General features: G+C 45.8%; 1 protein-coding gene across 1 annotated transcript in view; it reads right to left on the bottom strand.

Moving 5' to 3' along the window:
• LOC120058396 (ephrin type-A receptor 6-like) overlaps positions 1–12,183 on the bottom strand; it is a 260,362-nt gene that overhangs the window by 5,917 nt on the left and 242,262 nt on the right. The window contains exons 8-11 of the mRNA XM_039007026.1: positions 10,953–11,061; positions 5,577–5,647; positions 3,452–3,580; positions 2,599–2,784 (exon numbers count right to left, since the gene is read on the bottom strand). Of these exons, the coding sequence (XP_038862954.1) occupies positions 2,599–2,784; positions 3,452–3,580; positions 5,577–5,647; positions 10,953–11,061 (495 nt within the window). The remainder of the gene's footprint in view (positions 1–2,598; positions 2,785–3,451; positions 3,581–5,576; positions 5,648–10,952; positions 11,062–12,183) is intronic.

Here is a 12,183-nt window from a genome sequence, read left to right as displayed (position 1 = left end):
CTGGGCCAATGCCTTGGGGACCAATGTGGAGCCGAAGAGCAAAGGCACATCGGCCAAATATAGGCAGCCTAAATGGGGCAAATATTTTTTCCCCCATTGGGGACACATTGTGCCAATGGGGACATGTTTGCTGGAATATGTTAGAGATATGGCTAACAAGCCTGCACACCCAGTAGGTCTCCAGGACCGGAGTTGGAGAACCTTGCTCTACAGTAATACTACTATAATCCCAAGCAGAAGTTATTTTCTGCATACTGGGTAGATCACCATTTTTTAGAAGAGCGTAAGGAAGAGTTTCCCTGTGTTTCATTAATCCTGTTTGCTGAAGGACTCAGAGTGGAGTCACTCTCTCCATACAGTGGTTAATAAGAGATTAACTAGAGGATAGAATAGATACTTTATTCTCAATTTTTGTGTTATATGGAGTTTTGTCCCAATCCCCACAGACACTCAAACGTTGAGAGGCACAGGGTCAGCCATGGTACAGCACCATTGGAGCAGATTGGGGTTTAAGGGGTTTAAATGCAAGGGTTGGTACTCTCTCTAGCCTTTAGGCTACCTGCTGGCCCCATTTGCATTAGCACGCTGTTTCACAGTCAGAGTCTATGGGCCTGGGGAGAGATTAGCGTCAGCCTTTAGCATTAGCATGCTGTTCCCGGTCAGAGTCTATGGGCCTGGGGAAAGATTAGCGTCAGCCTTTAGCATTAGCATGTTGTTCCCGGTCAGAGTCTATGGGCCTGGGGAAAGATTAGCGTCAGCCTTTAGCATTAGCATGCTGTTCCCAGTCAGAGTCTATGGGCCTGGGGAGAGATTAGCATTTCCCTTTAGCATTAGCATGCTGTTCCCGGTCAGAGTCTATGGGCCTGGGGAGAGATTAGCCTTAGCATGCTGGTTCACTGTGAGGGTCTATAGGCCTGGGGAGAGTGGACAGTAATCCACCACTGGATTAATTAACATCCTGTTTGATTAACAGCCTGATCTAATTACTGGCCACTGTTATCACTCTTTAGTCACACCGGAGGGGAGGAGAGGGAGACAGGCGGGAGGTCAAGGGAGTAGAAGGTAAGGGCAGAGAGAGAGAGAGGGAGCTTGGCTTGAGGAGTTAGGACATAAGAGAGGAGTAGAACAGGGGTTGAAGACAGAGGTCTCCCCCTGCCTCCCATGGGTTCACCCATCTCCTCTCTGTGGTCCCCCAGCGGGTGAGTGTGTTGCAGACTGCACTAATTACAGGATTACACACAACACTGTTGAGAGAGAGAGAGAAAGAGAGCTATGGGCAATTTAATATAGTTTAATAATGGATTAAAGACAGCAGACAGATGTATTCCATTAGAAATCATACGGCCAAATCCATAAAACTACACATTTATAATAAAACAACGTTTTTCAGAGCCCATTGATTTGTGTGTAGCCCATCAAGGACACAGACGGAGTGTCATGGCTCCATGGTAATGAATGAGAGTGAACACTATAGGAAACCCCACTGTTCAAACTCATCAGACATTTCACAGCCCCTGATCCACACAGACAGCTGACTGGTTCTGCCAATCGCTCGTTTAAACAGGCTAAAGTGACATTCTGTTTATTCCTTACAGTATCCTGTTAATCTGGGTAATTGGCCCAACAGACTGGCAGTAACGACAGGCCCGCTGTGAGGCTGTAATATCGGAATATCAAATCTGAGATGAGAAAATAAACGGGATGGAAGGTTAAAAAGCGTGACCGGTTGAATTAGAACTAGGCCTCATTGTCATGGTTACTCAGTTTCCTGTAAAATGTGCTATTTCAATTGCATCACACTTTTTGGAGGACTTAGTTTTAGTTAACACATGGCCATTTCAGTGAAGTGAAATAACCTTGGCGCTGATATCCCTGGCCTGCTATTTGACTCCAGTGACTCAGTTAGCCAGCCAGGACCTGACTGGAGCTCTGTGGGGGAGTCAGCCAGGCAGAGAGAGAGAGAGGAAGTGGTGAATGGAGCAGCAGGCTTGCAGAGTTCAGGGGCTGTCTGTCCATGGTGCTGACCAGATTACACGTCTCTCTCTATCAGGTCAGTAGCTGAGAATCAGTGTGGACCAGGCCTGCTGCCTTCTCTACGTAAACACCTCTCTCTCTTCTCTCTCTCTCTCTACAGAAGCCCATCCAGAGAAAAGAATGAGAGTGTCAAGTGGTGATGAGTGTGGAGCTTTACCTGGTGTTTCTGTTCAGGTAAGATACAGTCACACCCTGATACCTCTCTCTGTTAATGAGTCTCTGAAGAGGTTGAGGAGACAACAACAGATGGAGAGAGATAGAGGGAGAAAAAGAGAGAGAAAGGGAGAGAAGAGTGTCTGAGAGTAAAGAGAGAGATATAGTAGGGAGAAAACGATGGAGAAAGTGACAGAGTGTGTGGAGTACACAGGTGTCTCTACAGAACAGTAGACTAGTGCGGAATGGCTGCTACGCATTGTGCTGTAGTGTGTGGCATATAAAGCCATATGCAGCCATGGGGAATGGCTGGTTGTAATGACTCACTCCCTGTGTCAGAGGCAGCTATCCCACATAAAGACACACTTCCATCTGTCTATCTGTCCATGCAATTCCCATGATCCTCCTTACTTTTGGTGACCACGCCCTCCAGCCTGATGATGTTTGGGTGGTCAAACTGTCCCATGATGCTGGCCTCTCGGAGGAAGTCCCGCCTCTGGCGCTCCACGTAGCCGCCCTTCAGTGTCTTTATCGCCACAGCAATCTCCCTCTTCCCCGGTATCCGCAGACGACCGCTACACACCTCCCCAAACTCACCTGGAATGCGCGTGCGCACACACACACACACACACACACACACACACACACACACACACACACACACACACACACACACACACACACACACACACACACACACACACACACACACACACACACACACACACACACAGTAACAATATGAAACCACTGGTGGGCACTGTTGCAGTGCAGAGACAACTCCACAACACCTTTAACTCTGAATGATTAAACTCTCTAGAACCACCCTGCAATCTATTCATAGTCTCTCCTCAGTTCTCTAAAACTCTAACACTTTTCATTTCCCCCCTGTGAGGGTGTGTGTGTGTGTGTGTGTTAGGCTTTTAGATTGTTATACTGAGCAGAGAGAAATTACACTTAAATCAGGTGCTGGGAGAGAGAGCATAAGCTTTCTACTGTATAGGAGAGATAGGATTAACTTCCTTTCTATAAAATGAAAACAGATTGCTTCATATGGCATATTACTCTATGTTAATATCACACCCAAATGCCAGACCCTTTCACACCCAGTAGGGAATATAGAGAGCACCCTGTCTAAAGGAGCTTCTGTAATGGTAGAGAATAAACAGTACTGTATATATATATAGTTACCATGCCTTGCTTGTTGTTTCCATGCCAATGAAGCCTTTTGAATTGAATTGATAATTGAGGATAGTGCGCCTACCTGCTCCAATAACTCTTTCTATACGGATCCGGGTCGGGTCGATCTCTTTGGCAAACTCATGGACAGCCTGGGTAGGATCCTCATAGGTGTCCGGATCTACATAGGCCTTTACCCCCGGGAACGGGAGAGCTGAGGGAGGACAAGAAAAGACAGACAAAACAAGAGAAGCAAAAAGAGGAGAAGAGAAGAAGATAATGAATTCCAGGGACAAAGGTCAAGAGAGGAGAGACTGGTTTCTGACTTTGGTTACTTTGCTACCTGCCTCCTTCTGCATTTCTTGTCTTTGCTAACCTCTAGCTGTGAGATATCAGTCTCCCTCTCTTTCCAAACAGAACAATCCATGGTCATGCAAAACAGAGCTCCAGCAGTAACCTGAAGACACAATCAACCTCGAAAACATCCACTTCTGGATGAAACTAAACTCTGAAGGTTGGAGAGATACATCAATATATCACTGGAGAGAAAGAGAAGGAGGAAGAAAGAGAACAAAAGAGTGAAGTAGGAGGAAAGTGAAGAGGAGAAGGTGTCCTCTGTCATCCACTGATGAGCAGGGCAAGGATAGCTCTGAGACACATAGACAGTCTGTATGGAGTCAAGGCAAGCTGTTAACAGAGAGAGAGGGAGAGAGAGAGGAGGCAGATATATTCACTAGGCAGTAAGAGGCCCGACTCTCCTGGGTGTGTTTTCAATCTCAGAGCTCATCCTGATGTCTGTCTGTTCCTCTACCACTGGCCTCAACCCCCCCCATCCCTTTCACCCTCCCCCTCTCTATCTCCTTCTCCTTCCAAGTCATTTCCCTTTTTGTCTATCTGCACCTTTCTCTTCATGCATCACCCCGCCTTACCCTTCTTACCCTTCCCCTCTCTATCCCCCCCTCTCATCACAGGGATAAAACAGTGGAGGTGGAGAGAGAAAGAGCTGTAACTAGATTCAGCCAAAAGGCAGGACACATAGAGGACTTGAAATGGATTTTGAAGAGGAAAGAAGTATGCAGGAGAGGAGGGAGAGAGAGAGAGAGAAAGAGAGAAAGAGAGAGAGAGAGAGAGAGGGGGGGGGTGAGAGAGAGAGAGAAAGAGAGAGAGGGAGAGAGAGAGAGAGGGAGAGAGAGAGAGAGAGAAAGAGAGAGAGGGAGAGAGAGATGGAGAGAGAGGGAGAGAGAGAGAGAGAGGGAGAGAGAGAGAGAGAGAGGGAGAGAGAGAGCGAGAGAGAGAGAGAAAGAGAGAGAGAGAGAGAGAGAGAGAAAGAGAACGAGAGAGAGGGAGAGAGAGAGAGAGAGAGAGCGAGAGAGAGAGAGAGGGAGAGAGAGAGAGAGAGAAAGAGAGAGAGGGAGAGAGAGATGGAGAGAGAGGGAGAGAGAGAGAGAGAGAGGGAGAGAGAGAGAGAGAGAGAGGGAGAGAGAGAGCGAGAGAGAGAGAGAAAGAGAGAGAACGAGAGAGAGAGAGAGAGAGAGAGAGAATGAGAGAGAGAGAGAGAGAGAGAGAGAGAGAAGGAGAGAGAGCGAGAGAGAGAGAGAGAGGGAGAGAGAGAGAGGGAGAGAGAGAGAGAGAGGGATAGGTGGAGGTGTTTCAGAGCGTTTTGTTCTGTGGATGTGTTTAAAGGTGCCAATGTATCACTCCTACTGACATCCATCCCTCTCCCTCCCTCTTGCTCTCTGTCTGTAGTGTAAAACTGAGAGAGGGGTGTTACCAATCTCTCAAAGCCTGCTACGGCCAGGGGTTAGGGACACACTTCATCCACATTCACATCTAAACGAATATAGGCTTGGAAATGGCAGACATGGTTAGAATTGATTGTATGGAAATCGTCCACACAACGTTTCTCTCCAGGGTAGTTCTCTTTAGCATGAAATGGACAGAGAAGCTCAATAAGGTAAAGTGTTTGCGTGGAAAATCTATTTTAAGCTTTAAGTCTCGCCACAGTTTAGCCATTCATCTTTCAACACGCAAACTCACAGAAGGCTGAAATAATCATATTCAATTTGTCTGTACACCTCGAATTGATACAATTTAGAGAAGTGATGTGAGTCTGTGACTAGAAATCGGAGTGTTTGACAGAAACAGAGAGAACGAGAGAAGACAAGTAGAGAAGGAGAAAAGAAGCATGGACACAGAGAGAGAAGTCCTACCATGTCCACTCTGATAGTTGGTCCTCCTCTTCTCCTCTGAGCTCATCTTGGATTTGATGTACCACTGACACCTGGGAGACACAATGACACATTCTGTTACAACAAGGAACATGGTTATGAAAAACCACATGCTAAAACTGAAGGAGTTCACCTTGTCCATAGAGAGATGAACTAAACCAAACTTGATCTTATATCTTGTGTGTGTTTGCCAGGGATGGCTTGTGGAGTGGTGTGACAACTTTTTCACCAGAGAAACTTTGATCAACACATTTCTATTTGAACGTTGGATTCACCAGCACAGTCATGTGTGTTATAATGTGTTTGGGTGTGTATGCATTGGTTAATCACTGCTCCTCACACACTCACACTCCGCCAGATGGGCTGAGCTATTCATAGCCCCCTCTTAGCTCAAACACCACTCTCTTTTAAACAGCCTCTCCTCACACACAAGACAAACACACACACACACACACAGCGTGGAGAGGATCACAGGTTCACACACCAGCCAGTCAACTTCATTAGCTTTATCATGCTGGAGGAACAGGAAGTAATTAACATCTTGTCTACAGATCTACAGGAGAGAGAGAGTGTGTGAGGGAGAGAGAGAGAGAGGGTGATAGAGAAAGGGAAGAGAGAAAGAGAGAGAGAGGAGGGGAGAGGGGGAGGGAGAGAGACAGAGAGAGAGGGAGAGAGGAGGGAGAGAAAAGGGGAGGGAGGGAGGGAGAGAGAGAGAGGTACGGTTTATCTATAGTGGTGATTAGATAATTAGGTGACTATTAACAGACACACAGAGGATGTAGCTGTGGCCACCATGCCCCTCGGCCGGCTGGGAGAGGTGGAGTAGGGGAGAACTAGAAAGTGGTAGAGACAGAAGAGGAAGTCAGTGCTGGCACCAGTCTGAGAGCTCCATAAAAGAGAAGAGATAAACATATAGTGAGACAAATAAATGGAGAGAAACAGAGAGAGAGAGAGAGAGGGGGGGGGGGGGGTTACTGCCCTGTCCACAAGCTATTTCACAAGTAATAATCATATCACCACACACACACACACACACACACACACACACACACACACACACACACACACACACACACACACACACACACACACACACACACACACACACACACACACACACACACACACACACACACACACTTCGCTAATGAGGCTGAGGTGTGTTTGAGTGTGTGTGTGTGGTATCAGTGAGAGACAGCTTGTCAGCTGGTGTTGGCAGAATGACAGACAGGAACTGACAGATTCCACCTGGATGAGGAGCGGAGAGAGGAGGAGAGGGGAGGAGAGGGTCAGGGGCTTGGTTAGCCAATTTTGTTAAGTTGAAAAGTGAAAGTTCTCCATTGTCCATGAGTCTGACATTAAGAAGGTTTAAATGACGCTGATTGGAATTAGTCAGAGGCCAAAGCAATCAGCACACTCATTACTGAGCGGGGAGGGGTCAGTGTGGGAGTGCACAAGCCTGCATGTCGGTGTGTGTGTGTGTGTGTTTGTGAGATACTGTGGTTTCCAGTTAGCCAGATCAGAGAGGCTATCAGAGCGCTGGATATCAGTGGGTTGCCAGGTTGGGATCCTGCTGTGTGAGGTCTGAGGCCTGGACACTGACAGAGAAGAGATAGCAACGAAGATAGAGGAGCAGAAGAGAGGGAGAGGGTTATAGGGAGAAGAGGAGGAGAAGATAGAAGAGGAGGAGAGTAGGACAAGAAGAGACAAGATGAGAGAATAGGGGGGGAGGATTTGTGTAATGCCAGTAGCCCTCCAGTGATGGGGTCAGTGTGTTGATTAAAGCTACAATCCTGTCCTTCATCAGACCAGTCCAGCACCACTCTATCACTGACTCACTGGCTTTCATGTCTTGCTGCTGAAAAGAAGACACACAAACACACACACACACACACACACACACACACACACACACACACACACACACACACACACACACACACACACACACACACACACACACACACACACACAAAGGCTGAATACACACACACACACACACACAAAAAGACAGAGGCACGCTCTTAAAGGTGTCCTCAGAAAGCAGGGTAAAGGATAGTGTTGTGGCTTTGAGGCTTTACGAGGATATTCAGGAACACACACGCACACCTCTCAATATCAAATCCTGCCTTTAATCTAAAAGTCAATGGAATTAAACATCCTTCTCTCCCCTAATATCCACTGAGTCATTACTACATGCTGAAAGTGAAACTTCATATTCATCCTCTCCAGCACCACATCAACATACAGTATGTGAAAATGGTGTGTTCCAATGTTTTGTAGTAAAAAATCATAATCAACTCAATTAGTAGCCAATGCCAGCTCATAATTGGTTAAAATCACAGGATGCACACCAATGATGTCATTGGAAACTATTATCTTCCTCTGTATTTTTTACTACAAAACCTAGAAACGTGACATTTTCACATATGTTGATGTTGGGGGGGTGCTGGATGCTGATGAGCAGAGGATAGAGGGATGAGAGGATGAGAGGAAAAAGTGTAAAGCGACGAGAGAGAGGCGAGAAAGGAGAGAGGGATGAGAGGATGAGAGGAAAAAGTGTAAAGCGACGAGAGAGAGGCGAGAAAGGAGAGAGGGATGAGAGGATGAGAGGAAAAAGTGTAAAGCGACGAGAGAGGCGAGAAAGGAGAGAGGGATGAGAGAATGAGAGGAAAAAGTGTAAAGCGACGAGAGAGGGGCGAGAAAGGAGAGAGGGATGAGAGAATGAGAGGAAAAAGTGTAAAGCGACGAGAGAGGGGCGAGAAAGGAGAGAGGGATGAGAGAATGAGAGGAAAAAGTGTAAAGCGACGAGAGAGGGGCGAGAAAGGAGAGAGGGATGAGAGAATGAGAGGAAAAAGTGTAAAGCGACGAGAGAGGGGCGAGAAAGGAGAGAGGGATGAGAGAATGAGAGGAAAAAGTGTAAAGCGACGAGAGAGGGGCGAGAAAGGAGAGAGGGATGAGAGGATGAGAGGAAAAAGTGTAAAGCGACGAGAGAGGCGAGAAAGGAGAGAGGGATGAGAGAATGAGAGGAAAAAGTGTAAAGCGACGAGAGAGGGGCGAGAAAGGAGAGAGGGATGAGAGTGTTGTAAGATAACCCTGAAGATGATGTGGAGAGCAGCAGTATGTGTTTAGAGTAGGCTGTATGAACGCTGTAAAGTACAGAGAGAAACCCACTCCTACACAGGCCGGATGGTCACATATACATAGACAGATCTACAGTGCCTTTGGAAAGTATTCAGACCCCTTGACTTTTTACCACATTAACGTGATGAGGGGAAAAAACGATTTAGTCAATTTTTGTTAGGTTACAGCCTTATACAAAAATGTATTTAATCATGTTTTCCCCTCATCAATCTACACACAATACCACATAATGACAAAGCAAAAACAGGTTTTAAGAAATGTTTGCTAATTTATAAAAAAAACTGTAATATCACATTTATATAAATATTCAGACCCTTTACTCAGTACTTTGTTGAAACACCTTTGGCAGCAATTACAGCCTTGAGTCTTCTTGCGTATGACTCTACAAGCTTGGCACACCTGTATTTGGAGAGTTTCTCCCATTCTTCTCTGCAGATCCTCTCAAGCTCTGTCAGGTTGGATGGGGAGCGTTGCTGCACAGCTATTGTCAGGGCTATCCAGAGATGTTCAAGTCCGGGCTCTGGCTGGGCCACTCAAGGACATTCAGAGACTTGTCCCGAAGCAGCTCCTGCGTTGTCTTGGCTGTGTGCTTATGGTCGTCTTGTTGGAAGGTGAACCTTCGCCCCAGTCTGAGGTCCTGAGCACTCTGGAACAGGTTTTCATCAAGGATCTCTCTGTACTTTGCTCCATTCATCTTTCCCTCACTCCTGACTAGTCTCCCAGTCACTGCAGCTGAAAAACACCCCCACAGCATGATGCTGCCACCACCATGCTTCACCGTAGGGATGGTGCCAGGTTTCCTCCAGACGTGACGCTTGGCATTCAGGCCAAAGAGTTCAATCTTGGTTGCATCAGACCAGACAATCTTGTTTCTCATGGTCTGAGAGCCTTCAGGTGCCTTTTTGCAAACTCCAAGCGTGCTGTTATGTGCATTTCACTGAGGAGTGGCTTCCGTCTGGCTACTTTACCATATAGGCCTGATTGGTGGAGTGCTGCAGAGATGGTTGTACTTCTGAAAGGTTCTCCAATCTCCACAGAGGAACTCTAGAGCTCTGTCAGAGTGACCATCGGGTTCTTGGTCACCTCCCTGAACAAGGCCCTTCTCCCCCGATTGCTCAGTTTGATGGCGGAGGCCACTGTGTTCTTGAGGACCTTCAATGCTGCAGAATTTTTTTGGTACCCTTCCCCAGATCTGTGTCTCAACACAATTCTGTCTCGGAGCTCTACAAACAATTCCTTCGACCTCATGGCTTGGTTTTTGCTCTGACAACTGTGGGACCTTATATAGACAGGTGTGTGCCTTTCCAAATCAATTGAATTTACCACTGGTGGACTCCGATCAAGTTGTAGAAACATCTCAAGGATGATCAATGGAAACAGGATGCACCTGAGTTCAATTTCGAGTCTCATAGCAAAGGGTCTGAATACCTATGTAAATAAGGTATTTCTGTTTTGTATTTTTTTTTTAAATGTGCAAAAATGTCTAAAAAACTGTTTTTTGCTTTGTCATTATGGGGTGTTGTGTGTAGATTGCTGAGGATTTAAAAAAAATGTAATCCATTTGAGAATAAGGCTGTAATGTAACAAAATGTGGAAAAAGTCAGGGGGTCTGAACACTTTCCGAAGGCACTGTATACATGAGGATAGGGGGACAGGAACATGCACAGTTCTGCTTTTAACTGGTTCTTGTTTGAAGCTACTTCTCTGTTCACAGTGTCTCAGTTCTCTCCCATACTTAGAAAGCTTTTCAGAACAGATAGAACAGAGAGAGAGGCTCACACCTACACAGATTGAAAGGTCATCTCAAAGGTTTCATCACACACCGAAACATCCTACTTTTAACTGTTCTTTAAGTACTTTTATAACTGTTGTACTTTTCAGTGTGCAATGCCCAATACAGTTGTATTACTGTATGTAGGTCTCTCAGTAAAGAGGGAGCTGTCCACATTTAGTGCTGTCCATGGTGCTGAATTCTTATTCAATCCTGTCTGTGGTGCTGACTGTTGTCTGTGGTGCTGGTTGTTGTCTGTGGTGCTGTCTGTTGTCTGTGGTGCTGGTTGTTGTCTGTGGTGCTGTCTGTTGTCTGATGACCTATTAGTCCCATGGGACATCTCCCAAGTCCCCAGGAAATCTGTGTGTGTGTATGTGTGTGTGTGTGTGTGTGTGTGTGTGTGTGTGTGTGTGTGTGTGTGTGTGTGTGTATATTCATCTTACCGTCCGGTGATGAGGAAGAAGAGGGTGAGGATGATGAGGAGAGTGAAACCGCCCACGGCTGCCGTGACGATCACCAACACTTGACCCTGGTCTGAAGCCATGTCCGACGCTACAGGGAGGGGACAATTGATTATTGATTGGTGATTTACAATTCTAAACTGGGTAGTTTGCGTCCTGGATGCGAATTGGCTGAAATCTGTGGTATATTAGAAATTGTAAACTGGGTGGTTAGAGCCCTGAATACTGATTGGCTGAATGCACGGGTATAACAAAATATATACCACGGCTAAGGGCTGTATCCAGGCACTCAGCTTTGCGTCCGGCATTATTGCTTAAGTATACACATACACATCACAAAAACTATTTACATTCACATGATTAAGTCAGAAATGATTTTGCAAGACAATTTAACTACACAACTATTCTATTTTTTTTATAAAAGCAGACTGGGGAGCAGGGGTTGGAACCAAAATGATTTTCCAATCGTTTCATTCTGAACAGAACCATTATTTTATTAGTTTTGTTTCACTGTTCTGACCAGCAAAATAAAGTTTTGAACTGGTTCGAACCCCAAAAAAGTAATGGTTTATATTGTTCTTTTCTAACCCTCTGATGTTATGTATTTTTTACATTTCGCTCAACATTAAATTACTTTACTAATGGACAGAGCAGCTTGCTATGGAGCGGGCAAGCTATGTACATGCATTGGACAGACAAGTGTAGTGTAGGGTGCGAGATGCGGCTGAATTTTTCGGGTGAGGAGAGCGCTGGGCATGATTCGCTGGGCATCTTGTTGTTATGACATGCATTATCTGAATTAGGCCAAGATAATTATACCTTGGAGTGGCTTCTATGAAGGAACTTTGAATGTCTTTGAACTTGGCTTAACTAACGTTGGACCAGAGCTAGCCCTTGATCATGACTCTCAGTTCTATTACATTACACATAATGAGAGCTAGACCACAGCTAGCTAACAAGCTAGCTAGCTAACACGCTTGTGTGTGCAGGGCGGCACCAGAAGTAAAATAAAAACACGTCTTACCTTTTTGTAGTTAATGAATCGAATGTGAAACGTGATAACTATAGTATCCTTAACTTAAGGCTTGAAAAAGTTAATCCATTCTTCTCTAATTAAAAATCTCTCTCCCTAATTTCTGAATCATGCCTATAATGTCAGTAGCTACAGTAGACTATGCATGCTTCGGAGGGAGGGGAGGGGCAGATATCCTAC

Source organism: Salvelinus namaycush, chromosome 13, assembly GCF_016432855.1.
Source record: "Salvelinus namaycush isolate Seneca chromosome 13, SaNama_1.0, whole genome shotgun sequence".
Taxonomy (NCBI): domain Eukaryota; kingdom Metazoa; phylum Chordata; class Actinopteri; order Salmoniformes; family Salmonidae; genus Salvelinus; species Salvelinus namaycush.
Note: the sequence above shows the minus strand (reverse complement) of the source record. Positions and strands in the feature narration are given on the sequence as shown.